General features: G+C 43.3%; 1 protein-coding gene across 1 annotated transcript; it reads right to left on the minus strand.

Annotated features, from left to right (window-relative positions):
* Window positions 1–3,640: 3,640 nt before the first annotated feature.
* On the minus strand, window positions 3,641–13,943 carry LOC139364861 (CD9 antigen-like). The gene is made up of 9 exons (XM_071102014.1): window positions 13,805–13,943; window positions 12,498–12,617; window positions 9,301–9,403; window positions 8,977–9,074; window positions 7,664–7,738; window positions 7,391–7,492; window positions 7,114–7,203; window positions 6,005–6,088; window positions 3,641–5,788 (listed from the first exon to the last, which is right to left on the minus strand). The coding sequence occupies exons 2-9, from the start codon at window positions 12,561–12,563 to the stop codon at window positions 5,621–5,623; spliced, it is 786 nt and encodes a 261-aa protein (XP_070958115.1). The 5' UTR covers window positions 12,564–12,617; window positions 13,805–13,943; the 3' UTR covers window positions 3,641–5,620.
* Between the last annotated feature and the right edge of the window lie 4,518 nt (window positions 13,944–18,461).

The raw sequence follows: 18,461 nt of genomic DNA on the forward strand, positions 1-18,461 counted from the left end.
TACTAGCATCACCCCAAAATCCCTATGCTTGAGCCACCTCAAGGGCCCAGCCTGATAGCCCTGCCTCTCACTCTACTCTCCCTGTTAGCAGTTCACAAACACACCGTAGAACTCCTGTTCCTCATGTGACTCACCCTCCACCCTATCCTCACTACTACACCCCACAAACACCCAGTGGTGAAGTCAAGAGATCCCATCACCCTGATAACCCTTTTATTCATCTTCAACCTTTGAAACCTATCACTTCCCCTAACTCATCTCCCACCTTAACAGAGATCCCATTCTACCAATACACTCTTAATTTTCCTTACAAGCCTCCACTGATCCAGGAACACAGAATTGGTCTCCAGACCAACAATCCCTCTAGACCCATGGACGAACAACCTCCAGTTGTCCCATCTCCCCCTGCGTCGTCTCCTGATCAAAGTGGAAAGTCACACCTTCATGGTCACCTGAAATGGCCTCCACAACAACAGCCCTCTAATTCACACACAGCCCAGAGTCTGTCTACCAGTTCAACCTCTGTTGCCCATGCTGCAACCAAACCTCTTCTCTTTCCAAACTTCCCCCTGTTGTACATCTCAAATCACCCATCAGCAACCCTCAACAAGAACAAAACCTTGTTACTGTCCTCCCCACTGCTCCTCCTGCATCCTCTTCAACCTCTACTCCAGCATCTGGCCATCCAGTTTATCCACACTACTACGATCACCCATACTATTACTACTCAATGCCTTATGATCCATACAGATTACCGCAACCTGTTGATCATGCATCTTCTGCCCCATCGAAAGGAGCTCCGACTCCTCCATCTCAGACCTCTGCTCCTCACACTATGGAGACTTCTCACCAACTAGCCCTCTAATATGACTACGCCCAGGCCAAAATGCCTATCCAGATTACTACCCAACCTCGGCCTTCTCCTGCCACTAACATTCCTCAAACCTCCACTCCAACCCCAGAATCTACAACTCCTGAAATCCCACCTTTTCCCTTTGACCCTTACTTCTACTACCATCCTGGAATGTCCATCTACGACCAGGACCAAAGCTATGATCCCAGTACACACGCCGAAAAGACATCAGGGGCTCAAGCTTCCCTAGATTCTGACCATTATAGAAGAGGAAGATTTGCCCTCACTCCTGTGGCGAGTCCAACCCATGCACCCCATCCTACCACCAACCCCATTCATAACCCCTCACACCATCACATCATTCATCCACAACCTTCAACCATTCCTTCCCCTCATCGTCCCAACCCAGGGCCCCTGGAGATCTGCTAGACACAGTGATGAAAGGTGAGTCTTCATCTTGAATATTTCTACTGTATGTGTGCACTGCACCACTATTGAAAGGCTATGTGGTTCTCATATCAGTGCAGGCACTATAAAGAGCCACAAGAGGGCACCTCACCTCTACTAGGTGATCCTGGAGACCACTGTGTAATTGGTTTCACTTCAGTATCAAATATCCACTTTCTTATGTAGTTCATAAATCTGGTTTGTCACACCAGTATCGTTTCCTTTTCCTCCATACAGACCCTGGTTTAAAAGCCGATACACACACACACCCTGTGGCTTGTCCGACCATGACTGTGACGGCTCCTTAGGTTGCTGCTCTTACCTTGTGAATGGTTAGTCTCTCGATCTCAAGCTACTGGTCTTGGTGTTGCTATGGAGAAGCCATAACAGTTGGCCGTTTGGTGTTTCGCTGACATCAAAGCACGTCCCAGAGGAAGATCTAAGATAGGAGGAGAGGAAGTGGTCTTCCAGCGTGTCCAAGGCCATGTGCACATGCTTGGTATTTCGGGAATGTCCGTTTTCAAACTGCTTTGCTACTCATTAGTTTACTCATTAGTGTGTGTGTCAACCCTCAGTGTACATCGGGCGTCAATTTGTCTTTGCGGGCCCTGGCTCTCTGGTGGTTTGGTCATGGTCAGGCCATGGTTTGGTCATGGTCAGGCCATGGTTTGGTCATGGTCAGGCCATGGTTTGGTCATGGTCAGGCCATGGTTTGGTCATGGTCAGGCCATGGTTTGGTCATGGTCATGGCTTGGTCATGGTCAGGCCATGGCTTGGTCATGGTCAGGCCATGGTTTGGTCAGGCCATGGTCTGGTCATGGTCAGGCCATGGTTTGGTCATGGTCAGGTCATGGTCAGGCCATGGTTTGGTCATGGTCAGGTCATGGTCAGGCCATGGTTTGGTCATGGTCAGGCCATGGTTTGGTCATTGTCAGGCCATGGTCCACTTGTTGGAGTTCAACGCTCTACTTTCCACACAACATAAACACAGCACCACATCTGAAGACTCACCTGTCCGGTAAAGCCATTTTACTACCTGAACAAATGGTTCAAATCCCCAGCAAATGTATTTCATTATTTTTCCCAGAAGTTACCATTTGAATGCTAATGCTTTCAAACCATGATGATGAACTTGCAATCCTTTAGTACAGATGGGATAGTGTAACATGAGCTTGTCTTCTGTGTAGATTGATGGAGTGCAGGTCTTCTCCTGGTTCTCCAGGGAGGGTGAGGTACCAGGTGAGGAACACCACCCCTGTCCCCACTCAGGGCTCATTGGCTGTCCAAATACGAATCGCTACAGGTAGGACTGTATAAGTAATGAAACATTCAGGAGTAGCAGCAGAGCTATGTAGGACTCTGAGGAGTGGGTTTTATCATACTGTATCTGCCAACTAACCCTCCCCATGTTTACTTCTGCCTGTAGATGAGCACTACAGCAGCTTCTACTCAGAGAAACATCGACCACTCAGTCTACTTCAGGGGCGACCTCTGCACCTGGAGGTGAGTCTGCTGAGCCCCCCAGACATGGACCCTGGCCTGGTGCACTACTGTCTGGCTTACCCAGACACACCACAGGCCCGCTGGCTGCTCATCTATGATGGGTAGATTGTTCCAATCTAGTTCCTGTTTGTTTACATGCAACAGCACATAGAAAGCACTGCAAAGATGCATGAAATATCCATATTCTATAGGTTTTCCCACAGCACCTGCTGCTCAGCTCCACTAAATAACTGTCCATATAGTGAACAGGCAATTATTTTGTCTGAAGAAAACCTCCACATTGTTTTGTCTTGTTTTTCAGCTGTCCCAGCCGTGGTGACTCCCAGGCTCCTCCCCCACCCCGCCACACCCGGAGGCTCACAATCACCACTTTCCAGTCTTTACCCACAGGAAGTCACTCCCACCTGGAGGACCAGGTCAGTTTCAGCCAATGGGGTCATATTATAGACTGAGTTTGATTCAGTGCATTTGAATGTGTTCTCCTGTCCTCGTCCACAACAGCTCTACTTCATGTGCTCCCCAGCAGATGGGGACTGTATTGAGGGTTGCTTCAGTGGTTGAATTAACACTCCTATAATGGGTTGGACAATTTTGAGCACAAGGTGGGAGTATAAACCATCCATTTCTTGAAGTTATTATAATGTACTGTATTAATACTGAAGTGCTCAAATGTACTTGTTTCTTACAGTATTCAACTTGACACTCATGTCTAAGTTACATGAACTATTACTCATTTGTAGGATCAAACCTGGACAACTGATCAAATACATGTTTACTTACAATTGGTCAATTGGTCCAGCACTTATTCAGTCAGGCAGTAAGCACAATGACATCAGGCAAGAGGGGATGAAACACTTTATTTGAACAAAAAGCTCCACATTTGGTGCAGAATCTCAGTACAAGAAGTGTCACTACAGACCCTGGTTTGATTCCATCACAACCGGCCGGGATTGGGAGTCCCATAGGGCGGCGCACAATTGGCCCAGCGTCGTTAGGGTTTGGCTGGGGTAGGCTGTCTATGTAAATAAAGAATTTGTTAACTGACTTGCCTAGTTAAATAAAATAAAAAATAAACATGTTACACAGTCAGTATTAGCTTGCAACAGAACATAAGCGGTTCTCCAGTGCAAAACAAGTGTTGGAAATTGAAAGTCTATTAAAAAAAGACTCACTACAAGACAATTGACCTGGTTAGGTACACCATTGGGCCCACTCCTGCGTTTACTGGGCAACACTTTGGCTAGTGTACCAAGGCACTCCATATGAAGTGTTTATTCTATCACACTCAGCCTCCATTACAACTGCTGCTTGACAGGGCATTCAGGGAGATGATTCCAATAGCAATAAGGTTTGAGTGACTCAAAATTACAAGGAAATGTATCCTAGTTGCATACATTAGTTTGCTTATAAAAATCAGTTCACATGCTAGAAATGGGCATCAACGTAATAGAATAAGTCAAGCAAATTTGAACGTTCCAGAGACATATTTAAGGATCCCGGACTCAACTTTGTATATGGTATCATCCGACGTCAACATCCAAACATGGAATGAAGAAATCAAAGGTGTTTCATATCACCTCAGAGCGTACAAGTGGAGCTGAAGTTGGGGGATTAGTATCGTAAAGAATGATTAAGATGTTAATTAACTACATTGTTAATAAATGTACTCAATTTGGCATGGAGACTACCAACTACAGAACAATCCAGTTCGCAGTTAAATCCTTGTAAAAATGTACTTTAAGAAATACATTTTCTAGGATCACAATTCTGTCAGCAGTACATTGATATGTATTGCAACACAGACATGATTCTAAACTGATGTGATTACAGGGAAAGGTCAACATGTTGGACAGTGATTTAAAAAAAAAAAGCATGAGCAGCTTCACTTCTCTGATTACAGTAGTGCCCTCAGTCATACGGAGCATTGAATATCTAATCAAATGGCCCCTTTCATGTAAGCAGCATTCATGTCAGCAAGAGCAGCTATTCACTAACATTTGATAAGTGATTAAAAAGGTTGTTTTTAAAAAAAGAAAGAAGATTAAGGACTAAAGTGGGAAGAGGGGCAGAACAAACAGCTGCTACAGAGCAACAATGTCTTGTCTGCCCTGTTCATATGTCATCTAAATGGATGGTGTGGTCTCATTCTTCTGAGCGCTGCTAATGGCATGTCAAGATGATCTAGAGCCCTGACCAGCTACGCAAATGAATGAAAGCTAATTAGGACATCCGTTTTTATTGGGCGCCTCTCCAGAAGTATTATGTGAAAGGATGGGGTGATGATCGCTGAATGACAACTATCTGGTTTGGTCTCCCAGTGGAGAAAACTGTGTTTGAATATGGTGGTGGTCCTGTCCCCTCAATACACGGCCTGGCTGTGGTACAGAGGGCAGAGAGGTGACTCCTCTTGATCTGTTTCATGAGGATGCTGCAGCACACCAGGGCCGTGATCTAGGAGCAACAGGAGGAGGTGGGGATGCAGGGAGGAAAGGGTTAAGCAGAATGGGATCAGATAAGGAGAGCGGGGTGGAGCAATCACCCCCCCCCATCACCTTCAGGATTAGACCACATGCTGCAACAGGGTGAGATTCATTAGTGCAAATCCCCACCTAAAATATGGCTTCTGAGACAAGCAAATGTACCAAAGGAGTGTGAATTGAAGACGAGAAACACTAATTCCAGACATTTAAATGGGACAAGTTGGATAGCTTGCAGTGAGACTAGACATTGACCTTACTGAGCAGTGGAAAGAAAGAATCTGTGTGCAAGGAAAGAAGCATAGATCATTGGTGTAAATAAAGATGGAGGGGTAAGGAGTTACAGTGCATCAGCCACAGGTATGATGACGGGGAGCGGGGAAAAGACCACAGGGTCCTGGTTAGGGGGGGAGAGGACAGTAGAGGAGAGGAGGATGTAGGGGGGAGGAGAGGACTGGGAGCGCTGGATCTCTTTGCTGAGGAGGGAGCTGCACACCAGGGCCAAGATCTGAAAGGATGGAGAGAGGGAAAGGGAGGGGAGGGATGGTATAGGATGGGAGAAACAGACACAGGTATGGATTTATAACAAAGGAGAAGCAGAGGGTTGGTTTGCTTCAACTCCTCTGACAATCAGTTTCATCAAATTCAGTGCATTTCTAACCCTGCAGCAACATCTACCCTGGTTAACAAATTTGTCCACTGAACTGTGTGTAGTATTGCCTACCAGCAAAGCAGCAGTCCCAAGGAAGAGGCCCATCACCAGAGGCGCTTTGGACTCAAAGAGGTTGACGATCACTGTGGGGCAGGCCTGCAGGGGGACAGAGACACCAGAGGGGGACAGGTTAGGGCCTTGGGCAGAGCAGAGATATGGAAATCTAGGCCAGGCTCCTCGATGCCTCCATAGTATAATAAATAAAGTAACAAATGTAATTTGTCAGTCAACTGATTATTTTACATGTTTTTATTATAGTCAGTTATACAGTCAATATGAGAAATGACTGAATCGGGCCTCCCGAGTGGCGCAGTGGTCTAAGGCACTGCATCGCAGTGCTAGCTGTGCCACCAGAGATTCTGGGTTCCCTTGTCTCATTGCGCACACTGTGCACCTGGCAACCTTGGTTAGCGTGCACTGCGCCCGGCCCGCCACAGGAGTCGCTGGTGGATATCCCTACCAGCCAAACAGGTCCCTAACCCGGACGACGCTGGGCAAATTGTGCGCGCGAACCCAGAGTCTCTGGTGGCACAGCTGGCGCTGCAGTACAGCGCCCTTAACCACTGCGCCACCCGGGAGGCCCTGATCATGACAATTTAACCCAGAAGCTGAAACTCCTGGACAGCAGATGTGACTAGCCTGACTGTCCATTTTCCTTTGACCTGTCCTGTTTTATGGATATGTTGTTAACGTGTAAGCACGTTTGATTGGGTGCCAATTAGGTTTTCTTTGATCGGAGAAATCTGCATGTTGTAAAAGTGTCCATCTCATTATATTGTCATAGATTATCTCCAGCCTGTAGGCTACAGAAAAAGGCCACATACTCTTTTTACCATATCCTGTATTTGCTACATGATTTATGCTAGATTTGATGGAATGTTGGTGGAGCGCCGCAGCAATGCATTTCTCCAACAGCACCCTGGAGAGGTGTGCTGTGAACAGACAAGTGAAAAATGCTGCGCCTTTGAGAAAATGAGCACAGGGCAGCTTCTGCACCTGTAACTTATATTTACTCGCAAATATCCATTGAATGGACAACAATGTATGAAATACATTGAAGTTCAAGCTGCACATGTTTTTTTTTACGTTAATAGGATTTGGCCTATAATGAACACACTCACAGGGAGAGTGAAGGTCTCCAAAAAGCCAGTATCGGGACATGTTTTTTTAACCAAGGGGTCCAAGGCACCAATGAGTCCACAGCAGTGCAACTAGAGAGAGAGAGAGAGAGAGAGAGAGAGAGAGAGAAGGCAAGTGCCATTCAGAATGTGTACATAATTGTTACAATAGTTGTACAATTGTTAAAGAGCTGTGGATTGAATTAGCTCTGATGGAGTGAAATGTGCCTAACTAAAGCTGTGATGCCATCAATAGTTCGGGAATAGGTTTGATCTTTACCACATTGTGGAACATGGACAGGGTAACAGCCAAGCCAGGGTCTCCTTTGTCCACATACTGAGCGTACACAGTTAAATAGAATTTTGCCAGCTGCTCTCCCACCTGCACAGCAAAAAGAGAAGACAACAACACATGAGGTAGAGTTACATTGTTGACTACTACCATTTCATGAAATAGCACAGGGTTTGGTGATCTGCGTGAAAGGGAAGCCTTGGCTTGAAGTTGTTTATCATTCATAATTCTCTCGCTCCCTCTTTCCCTTCCCTCTCTCACCTCATCGCTTCTCATGTAGGCAAACACACCGGCTCCAATCTCTAATCCAGCCAGGATAGCCAGCAGGCAGGTAAACTGGGAGGGGCAGGTAAACAGCAGAACACATACAGTATGAATTACCACACATATAACCACAGTATCACTGGATATGTATAAACTGTCCTTTAAATGGACTTATTTCTTATTCGTGTTGAAGTTAAATGTATGCACAATAAATCAAGTTGAATTTGAAGTTGCAACAATGAGAAAAGACCATGACCTTTCTGAGAAACTGAAGGTCTCTATCTTCACAAGCTACTCAAGCATAGAAGAGCATTCCTCAACCTGAGTGCTGATTATAATGTGAGAGCGATCACACACTGTATGACACGCTCAGTCATTCATCCAATAATAAACCACACAGAGAAAGCAATCGCTGCCTCAACATCGCAACAAGAAGCTCTGAGCAAGAAATAATTAGTCTGATTTCTGAACCTGCAGCCAGAAACCAGTTTCAGCTCATCATAGCTGTAAATTAGTAAGCGCATTGCTTTGTCAATCTGAGATATGAAGCAATCACAATTGCATCATCTGTTTCTCTCTGACATCGAGGACTGTAGTGTGTTTCGTAGGGGTTATTTCATGCTGTGAAAGTGTTTTCCAAATCTAGGAACTTCGTTAGACCCTTTGACCTCTTCCTTGAACTCACTATCCCTAAGAACAGGAAACCTGTCGCAATACCCATGGAATGGTGGTGAACGAGGAAACAGGTCACCCGCTGAGTTGGTCATACACAAAAATGTATGCCGAAGGCATGTCCTGCAGCAAAGCTTCATACAGGAAGCAAGTATTTCCTATCTCAAGCTCTTGTTAAATGGGAGCTTAAAAGTATCTGGCCTTCTCAGACAGAGGCGAGATTCCCAGTGCTTCTCTATGGTTGCAAAGTGCACCATGGCTCTTGAGGTAGCGGATCAGTTGAGGGATTGATGACAAGTGCTTGCTAGGCCCTTGAGAGGTCAGAGGTGCGGCAAGGAGAACTTGAGAATTCTGTGGCGGGAAAAAGCAGCAGGTTCACTCAACAATCCATGTCACAGATTAGATTTCCACTGGTGCTTTGTGGGTATGGGCTTTGGGTGAAATATTGGGCCGAACAAGTTGAGATACTTTCAAGTGAGGAACTCTTATTAGGAAGTGAAACTAATGCATGTTATTATCTAAGGTTACTTACCTCTGCCCACTCAAGACTCTAAATCAGGGCTGTCAAACATTTTGTACCCCTACTTCAGTGTAGTGTAACTAATGGAAAATTGATGTTTTTATTTGTTGTAGCTTACCACTCCCAATGCAGTCCTATTCTCATTGCATGCTCCATAGTCTCCGAAAACAGCCACGAGCAATATCACTGCTCCTAACGCAATCAACACTGACACACCTACAGTATGAGAGGGAGAAAGAGATGCCCATTTGTCAATGTTAGCTGTTCAGCACTAATTATTTTTCAGTAACACTTAAGGTATACTTTATAAATGATTTAAGTGGTTTATAAGTCATTAATAAACAAAGTTGTATAGTCTGTCTATCCATGGCTTACAGCTGCAAAAAGCTTTCCAAAACATTTGGGGATGAAGTTTGTAGAGAGCAGTGTTTTGTGAGCTCACCGATGACAAACTGTTGTGTGTTGAGGTCTACGTCGAAAAATCCTCTGGTCTCAGAGCTGAACCTCAGCCACAAGCCCAACCCCAACATTGCAAAACCCACCAGCTGTCAGAGGAAGAAACCACAAACTGTGCATGAAACCGGTTGTTCAACCACACCTCAAGATCAGTCTCACACAAGATGCTACAAATAGTGTAAAAGATGTTCTTGTATTAAAGGGATACTTCTGGATTTTGGCAACGAAGCCTGTTAACTATATAAACCCAGCAAAAAACAAAAACAAACAAAAAAAAGTCCCCTTTTCAGGGCCCTGTCTTTCAAAGATAATTCGTAAAAATCCAAGTAACTTCAGATCTTATTTGTAAATCGTTTAAACACTGTTTCCCATGCTTGTTCAATGAACATGTACCTGTGGAACGGTCATTAAGACATTAACAGCTTACAGACGGTAGGCAATTAAGGTCACAGTTATGAAAACTTAGGACACTAAAGAGGCCTTTCTACTGACTCTGAAAAACACCAAAAGAAAGATGCCCAGGGTCCCTGCTCATCTGCGTGAATGCGCCTTAGGCATGCTGCAAGGAGGCATGAGGACTGCAGATGTGGCCAGGACAATAAATTGCAATGTCCTTACTGTGAGACGCCTAAGACTCGTCCTCGCAGTGGCACACCACGTGTAACAACACCTGCACAGGATCGGTACCGCCGAACATCACACCTGCGGGACAGGTACAGGATGGCAACAACTGCCCGAGTTACACCAGGAATGCACAATCCCTCCATCAGTGCTCAGAGTATCTGCAATAGACAGAGGCTGGACTGAGGGCTTGTAGGCCTGTTGTATGGCAGGTCCTCACCAGACATCACCTGCAACAACATTGCCTATGGGCACAAACCCACCGTTGCTGGATCAGACAGGACTGGCAAAAAGTGTTATTCTCTGACGAGTCGTAGTTGTGTCTCACCAGGGGTGATGGTCAGATTCTCAAGTATCGTCGAAGGAATGAGCGTTACACAGAGGCCTGTACTCTGGAGCGGGATTGATTTGGAGGTGGAGGGTCTGTCATGGTCTGAGGCGGTGTGTCACAGCATCATCGGACTGAGCTTGTCATTGCAGGCAATCTCAACGCTGTGCGTTACAGGGAAGACATCCTCCTCCCTCATGTGGTACCCTTTTGCAGGCTCATCCTGACATGACCCTCCAGCATGACAATGTCACCAGCCATACTGCTCGTTCTGTGCGTGATTTCCTGCAAGACAGGAATGTCAGGGTTCTGCCATGGCCAGCGAAGAGCCTGGATCTCAATCCCATTGAGCACGTCTGGGACCTGTTGGATCGGAGGGTGAGGGCTAGGGCCATTCGCCCCAGAAATGTCTGGGAACTTGCAGGTGCCTTGGTGGAAGAGTGGGGTAACATCTCACAGCAAGAACTGGCAAATCTGGTGCAGTCCATGAGGAGATGCAATGCAGTACTTAATGCAGCTGGTGGCCACACCAGATACTGATTTGTTACTTTTGATTTTGACACATTATTCCATTTGTTAGTCACATGTCTGTGGAACTTGTTCAGTTTGTCTCAGTTGTTGAATCTTATGTTTATACAAATATTTACACATGTTAAGTTTGCTGAAAATAAAACAGTTGACAGTGAGGACGTTTCTTTTTTTGCTGATTTTAGAAAATAGTACCAATTAAAAACCCTTGAATGAGTACATGTGTCCAAACTTTCGACTTGTACTGTATATTGAAAGCAGTAACTCCCCTCAATGTACTGTGAACATTTCATGACACTAGGACCAAGAAATGTATTCAAAATAGCTTCTGAAGTTTCATAAATTGTATGTTTGTTAATGGAAAAATATGGATGTTTTTTTCCATTGCCTGAAAAGTTTGTTTTGGAGAAGGTTTTCATCCGACAATGATGATTGGTAACATGATGACAGTAATGGCATCATGTAATGTGAGGTGTAGCACTGTTTAGAAAAAAAGGACTACAAATAGAGTCTAGTTTGGGAAAGCTAGATAAACAAGACATTAAGAAAATGTTTCAAGAGGCATTCCTTTCAAAGCACAGAATAAATACTGAACAGAATAGCTTCCTCAGCCAGTGGGCAGGATTAAACTAGTTCAACAAATTAAACAGCACACTTGTGTGATTCCACTCTGCTATTTAAGTTTGTTTTTGTTTCTTACTTTGATTCATTTATATGGGAATTCCCCTGGTTGGATTATCAGTTAGTAGACTAACCACACCTCAATGATGCAGTAAGTCTGTGGTTTTGCATCTGTCGGCTCATATTTCACATACTATTTACCTGTTCAATGATTTAGGCCTGCTTTTCAGCAGCAAGGTAAATGTTTTGTTACTTCTTTTGTATTCTTATTGCATTTATTGGATATAAAGGCCCGATCAGAAGGATCACCTAAACGGTTGTGTGGATGAATGTCAACATGTTGAAACAAAATGTCTTGCTTATTTCCATTAAGGAGAACTGATGTTTGCGTACACTACATACGCACGAACACACACGCAAACCGAAACACCGTTTCATTACACACAATTTGCTGCTGTTACTTTATTTGACCTTGATCATTATCTATCCTGATGCCTAGTCACTTTACCCTGCCTTCATGTACATATCTACCTCAAATACCTCTGCACATTGATCTGGTACTCCCCGTATATAGCTGCACATTCATTTGGTACTCCCTGTCTGCAGCTCCATTCTCCTGTATTTTATTTCTTGTTACTATTTTATTTGTATTGTTCTTTTAAAACTCTGCATCGCTGGGAAGGGCAAGCATTCCACGGTAAAGTCTACACCAGTTATATTCGGCACATGTGACAAATCCAATTTTATTTGAAGTGGACAACTGTGAGCAATAGACATGAGCTGATACTTTGATGGGAAAGGGGTTTAATCAGACAGACAATACATGCAGCCTTGTAATAACAGCAGTGAATCTCTTACCCATACAGAGATGGTTGCAAGGGTCTGGACAAAATTTAAATATAAGATTTAGCTATTTGACTTTAAGTAAAGCTGATTTCCATATCAGTAAATGACAAATGCTGCCTAGGTTGATCAAAGATAAATATACAATGCCCTTTGAGCTATTCACATTTTACATCTCATACACACCAGATACCAATTTGTTACCACTAGGCCTACAGTTTAGTTAGATTACGGATACTTACGGCAAAAAGGATGTTGAAAAAGATGAGGATACACTTGCACAGCTGGCCACATCCGTCCAGTGCCATGATCAAACGTTTGCTAACACGCTACACTCAGGAAGTCAGAAATAGTCTGGTGTCCTGGGAAAAGAATGGAAGATATTGTAAACATTTAGATGTTTACAATGTGCGGTGATAGGTAATAGACTGTCGAGGGTATGGGCTCAATTTCACGCCATATGTATTGAATTCAAAATAAAATAAATCGTGAACATGAAAAATAAAGTTGAATGTAAACATTTTCGATGATGGGTCAATTGTCAGTCACGGGTCAATGTAGGGATATTAGAACCATGTCTATCTAATACATTGAATGACAAACCATCTAACTACTTAGGCAAACATTTTTTTCGACGCAGGTGTATGGCGAACCAGTTACCAACACCTGCGCCGAACGTTGTGCAACAGGTAATTAATATGTTTACCTAAGTAGTTAGACATGCTTCCAATGTCCGTACATTATTTGACCCGTGGCAAGTGAAGTACGTTAACTAAAACGAAGTGACGTCAGACCGTCTACCCAAGTAGGCAATAGAAAAAAAGCCTGTCTATCATGTTCATTGATTGGGTTTAAGACGAACCGTCACTCCAAAACTAGCGAACAAATGGAGCCTCATTGTCTACGCCTTCCCCTAAACTCCGCCCTTCACGGAAAAATAATAAGGCAAAAACTCGCAATCGAAAAGCATGGCAGTGAAAGAAAAAAAACTGACATCGAAAGTAAAGATACGAGTAGCGTAACCAAAAGCTAGTACATGTAGGCAAGAGCGTAGAAAAAAAATTATTCAATAGGATTGGTTGCTGGGAAAGTTTAACCTAAAATTATTTTTGCATTCGTTTATAAATATTTTTGTTAATCGTTTGTCATGAAGTTTTACTCTCGCTTTTAAATTATTTGCTTAAGTTTTAGGGTTTTGCTTTTGATATCTTATTTTTGTTTACAATTCTATACAATTTGCTTTCAATTGTTTGTTTTTTGATTTCAACATCCATTATTTCAGCTGTCCTCAAATATAATGTTTACATTCTCAGGTTTATTTTTCATGTCCCCGATTTATTTTATTTTGGATTCAATACATAGGGCGTGAAATTGACCCCATACGAGGGTTGGTGGAAGTATTTAGTTAACTATACAGTATCATAGACAGGGTTGAATCATTACAAGGTAAAATACTTCATTAGGAACATTTTGTAACAGCTCGTGTTTCATCTTCTACCTCGAACTACAGTGAGGGAAATGTAACGCATGCCTTAACAAATAAACCTACCTGAATTATTTACGTGCAGATCAATCTCTTCACACTGCAGAATGTAGCTGCAACACCAACCCGTTCTTAAATTTCAGACGTGTGTGAAGAAAACAATGTATTGTGGGTTTTCGTCTGGTTTAAGTCCAGCCCCTTAATCCGAATGAATCATTTGATTGGATTAGGGTGTTGAGTGGGGGGGTGGGGGGTGGGAGGGCAGTACCACCCAGAAAACGGGAAACAGGATTTAGGAGTGGCAATGATGGTGAAATGAAACTTATCTTTGGCCAGTTCTGGGAAAACACTTTCGTTATGCGACAAGCAAGTGTGTTGTGCAGGTAATAATGAGTGAAAATGAGTAAGCAGGTAAGTGTACTGTACAGTTATAGCCACATACAGTATATCAAATAGGCCTTTCATGATCAAATGATCAAATCAAATGTATTTATAAAGCCATTTTTACGTCAGTAGATGTCGCAAAGTGCTTATACAGAATAGTGATGGGCATTCCGGCTCAGCTCACCAAAAAGAGCCGTTTTTTTTGGCTCCGAACGGCTATTTTAAAATATATGTTTTGTACAGTTTGCGATACTTGGACTGATTGATGTTAAAACAATTCTAATTAAATTATTAAATGAAATCATACTCTACCTTAACCACAATGCATTTAAAAATGCATTGGTTTGTTATGAAAATGATATTAAACATTTGCATTTAAAGTATAACTTTTTATTGTATATAAACAAAGTGCATATAAATCTAACAATTCAAAACGAATACCATCTGAACAACATAATATTGCACCATATCAAAGAAAAATCATGTGCAAAACTAGTCCCTCTTTTCTCTCTCTTTATTGCCATGTTATAACCAGCAGCACACAGCAATGCTGACCATATTTTGCTTTTATGAGAGATTTGCATTTAGAAATGCAAGCTGCCTCACTTTCGAGGGGCTGATGTGGTTTCTTCTCTCAGTAATTATTTCGAGAAGACCCTCTTAGAGGGAACGGGTGTGGCCACTGTGCAGTCTCCCTGTCATGACTTTAGTAAGCCGTGGGTAGACAGAGGCCTTGTTCTTCCACCAGCTCAGAGGATCTGCAGATCTTTCAGAACGAATGTGTGCGCTTGAGCATTTAGGCCTATATTAGATTTATTTTTTTGTTCTTTGAATTAGTTAATTCTATTCATTTAAATATTTTGATTATTCATCCTTTTTTTTTATATAAATAGAGTCGGCTCTTCTGATATTCGAGCTGGCTCACAATGTTCACCTACAAGAGACGGCTCTTAGAGCCGACTCGTTCGCAAACGACCCATCACTAATACAGAAACCCAGCCTAAACCCCAAACAGCAAGCAATGCAGAAGCACTGTGGCTAAGAAAAACTCCCTAGAAAGGTAGGAATCGAGGAAGAAACCTAGAGAGGACCCAGGCTCTGAGGGGCGGCCAGTCTTCTGGCTGTGCCAAATGGATATTAAAAGAGTACATGGCCATTAAGGTCGGGTAGTTCTTCCAGATTTACAAACATTCATAGATGACCAGCAGGGTCAAATATTAATCACAGTGGTTGTAGACGGTGTAACAGGCCAGCACCTTAGGAGTAAATGTCAGTTGGCTTTTCATAGCCGAGCATTCAGAGGTTGAGACAGCAAGTGCAGTAGAGCGAGAGGGAGGGTGAGAGAGAGATGGTTGAAAACAGCAGGTCCGGGACAAGGTAGCATGTCCAGTGAACGGGTTAGGGTTCCATAGCCGCAGAACAGTTGAAACTGGAGCAGCAGCATGACAAGGTAGCACGTCTGGTGAACAGATCAGAGTTCCATAGCCACAGGCAAAACAGTTGAAACTGGATCAGCAGCACAACCAGGTGGACTGGGGACAGCCAGGAGTCATCGGGCCAGGTAGTCCTGAGGCATGGTCCTAGGGCTCAGAGAGAGATATTAGAGGGAGCATACTTAAGTTCACACAGGACACCAAATAAGACAGAAGAATTTCACCAGTCAGGACAGACTGATGTAGATCAGGGACGGTCAACTTTGAGGATGTTACTTCCGTCGTCGGAATAAGACCAAAGCGCAGCATGGAACGTGTACATACTTTATTTTAGCTGAACACAAAAAAAATAAAAAAAGATCAGCGACCATAAAGTTCTGCAGGGCAATACAGCAACTGTGCAAAAACAAGATCCCACAAACTCAGGTGGAAAACATGCTGCCTACGTATAATTCCCTATCAGAGACAACGATAGACAGCTGCCTCTGATTGGGAACCATACCCGGCCAACAAAGAAATAGAAAACTAGAATGCCCACCCAAATCACACCCTGACCTAACCAAATAGAGAAATAAACAGGCTCTAAGGTCAGGGTGTGACAGAGGAATAATGTTTACATACTGTACTAACCCACTTTATATGTACAGTATATATTGTATTGGCTCATCCTATATAACTACTGCTGTACACACCTTTTCTATTCATATACTGTCCATACTGTATGTACACACCATTATTTATATACATTGTAGAATAATAGTGAAGACATCAAAACTATGAAATAACACATATGGAATCATGTAGTAACCAAAAAGTGTTAAACAAATCAAAATATATTTTATATTTGAGATTCTTCAAAGTAGCCACCCTTTGAACACTTTTGGCATTCTCTCAACCAGCTTCATCTGGAATGCTTTTCCAACTGTCTTGAAGGAGTTCACACATATGCTGAGCACTTGTTGGCTGCTTTTCCTTCACTCTGCGGTCCAATTCATCCCAAACCATCTCAGTTGGGTTGAGGTCGGGTGATTGTGGAGGCCAGGTCATCTGATGCAGCACTCCATTACTCTCCTTCTTGGTCAAATAGCCCTTACACAGCCTGGAGGTGTGTTGGGTCATTGTCCTGTTGAAAAACAAATGATAGTCCCACTAAGCACAAACCAGATGGGATGGTGTATTGCGGCATAATGCTGTGGTAGCCATGCTGGTTAAGTGTGCCTTTAATTCTAAATAAATCACAGACAGTGTCACCAGCAAAGCACCTCCACACCATCACAGCTTCTTCTCCATGCTTCACGGTGGGAACCACACATGTGGAGATCATCCGTTCACCTACTCTGTCTCACAAAGACATGGCAGTTGGAACCAAACATCTCAAATTTGGACTCATCAGACCAAAGGAAAGATTTCCACCAGTGTAACATACATTGCTCGTGTTTCTTGGCCCAAGCAAGCTTCTTCTTATTGGTGTCCTTTAGTAGTGGTTACTTTGCAGCAATTCGACCATGAAGGCCTGATTCACGAAGCCTTTGAACAGTTGATGTTGAGTGTCTGTTACTTGAACTCTGTGAAGCATTTATTTGGGCTGCAATTTCTGAGGCTAATAACTCTAATGAACTCATCTCTGCAACAGAGAACTCTGGTCTTCCTTTCCTGTGGCTGTTCTCATAAGAGCCAGTTTGATCATAGCGCTTGATAGTTTTTGCGACTGCACTTGAAGAAACTTTCTAAGTTCTTGACATTTTCCATATTGACTGACCTTTATGTTTTAAAGTTTGATGGACTGTCATTTCTCTTTGTTTATTTGAGCTGTTCTTGTCATAATATGGACTTGGGCTTTTACCAAATAGTGCTATCTTCTGTATACCACCCTACCTTGTCACAACACAACTGATTGGCTAAAACACATTAAGAAGGAAAGAAATTCCACTATTTCACTTTTAACAAGGCACACCTGTTAATTGAAATGCATTCCAGGAGACTTCCTCATGAAGCTGGTTGAGAGAATGCCAAGAGTGTGCAAAGCTGTCATCAAGGCATAGGGTGGCTACTTTGAAGAATCTTAAATATATTATGATTTGTTTAACACTTTTTTGGTTACTTCATGATTCCATATGTGTTATTTCACATTATGTCTTCATTATTATTCTACAATGGAGAAAATATATACACTGCTCAAAAAAATAAAGGGAACACTAAAATAACACATCCTAGATCTGAATGAATGAAATATTCTTATTAAATACTTTTGTCTTTACATAGTTGAATGTGCTGACAACAAAATCACACATATATTATCAATGGAAATCAAATTTATCAACCCATGGAGGTCTGGATTTGGAGTCACACTCAAAATTAAAGTGGAAAACCACACTACAGGCTGATCCAACTTTGATGTAATGTCCTTAAAACAAGTCAAAATGAGGCTCAGTAGTGTGTGTGGCCTCCACGTGCCTGTATGACCTCCCTACAACGCCTGGGCATGCTCCTGATGAGGTGGCGGATGGTCTCCTGAGGAATCTCCTCCCAGACCTGGACTAAAGCATCCGCCAACTCCTGGACAGTCTGTGGTGCAACGTGACGTTGGTGGATGGAGCGAGACATGATGTCCCAGATGTGCTCAATTGGATTCAGGTCTGGGGAACGGGCGGGCCAGTCCATAGCATCAATGCCTTCCTCTTGCAGGAACTGCTGACACACTCCAGCTACATGAGGTCTAGCATTGTCTTGCATTAGGAGGAACCCAGGGCCAACCGCACCAGCATATGGTCTCACAAGGGGTCTGACGATCTCATCTCGGTACCTAATGGCAGTCAAGTTACCTCTGGGGAGCACATGGAGGGCTGTGCGGCCCCCCAAAGAAATGCCACCCAACACCATGACTGACCCACCGCCAAACCGGTCAT

Source organism: Oncorhynchus clarkii, chromosome 13 (genome assembly GCF_045791955.1).
Source record: "Oncorhynchus clarkii lewisi isolate Uvic-CL-2024 chromosome 13, UVic_Ocla_1.0, whole genome shotgun sequence".
Classification (NCBI taxonomy): Eukaryota; Metazoa; Chordata; class Actinopteri; order Salmoniformes; family Salmonidae; genus Oncorhynchus; species Oncorhynchus clarkii.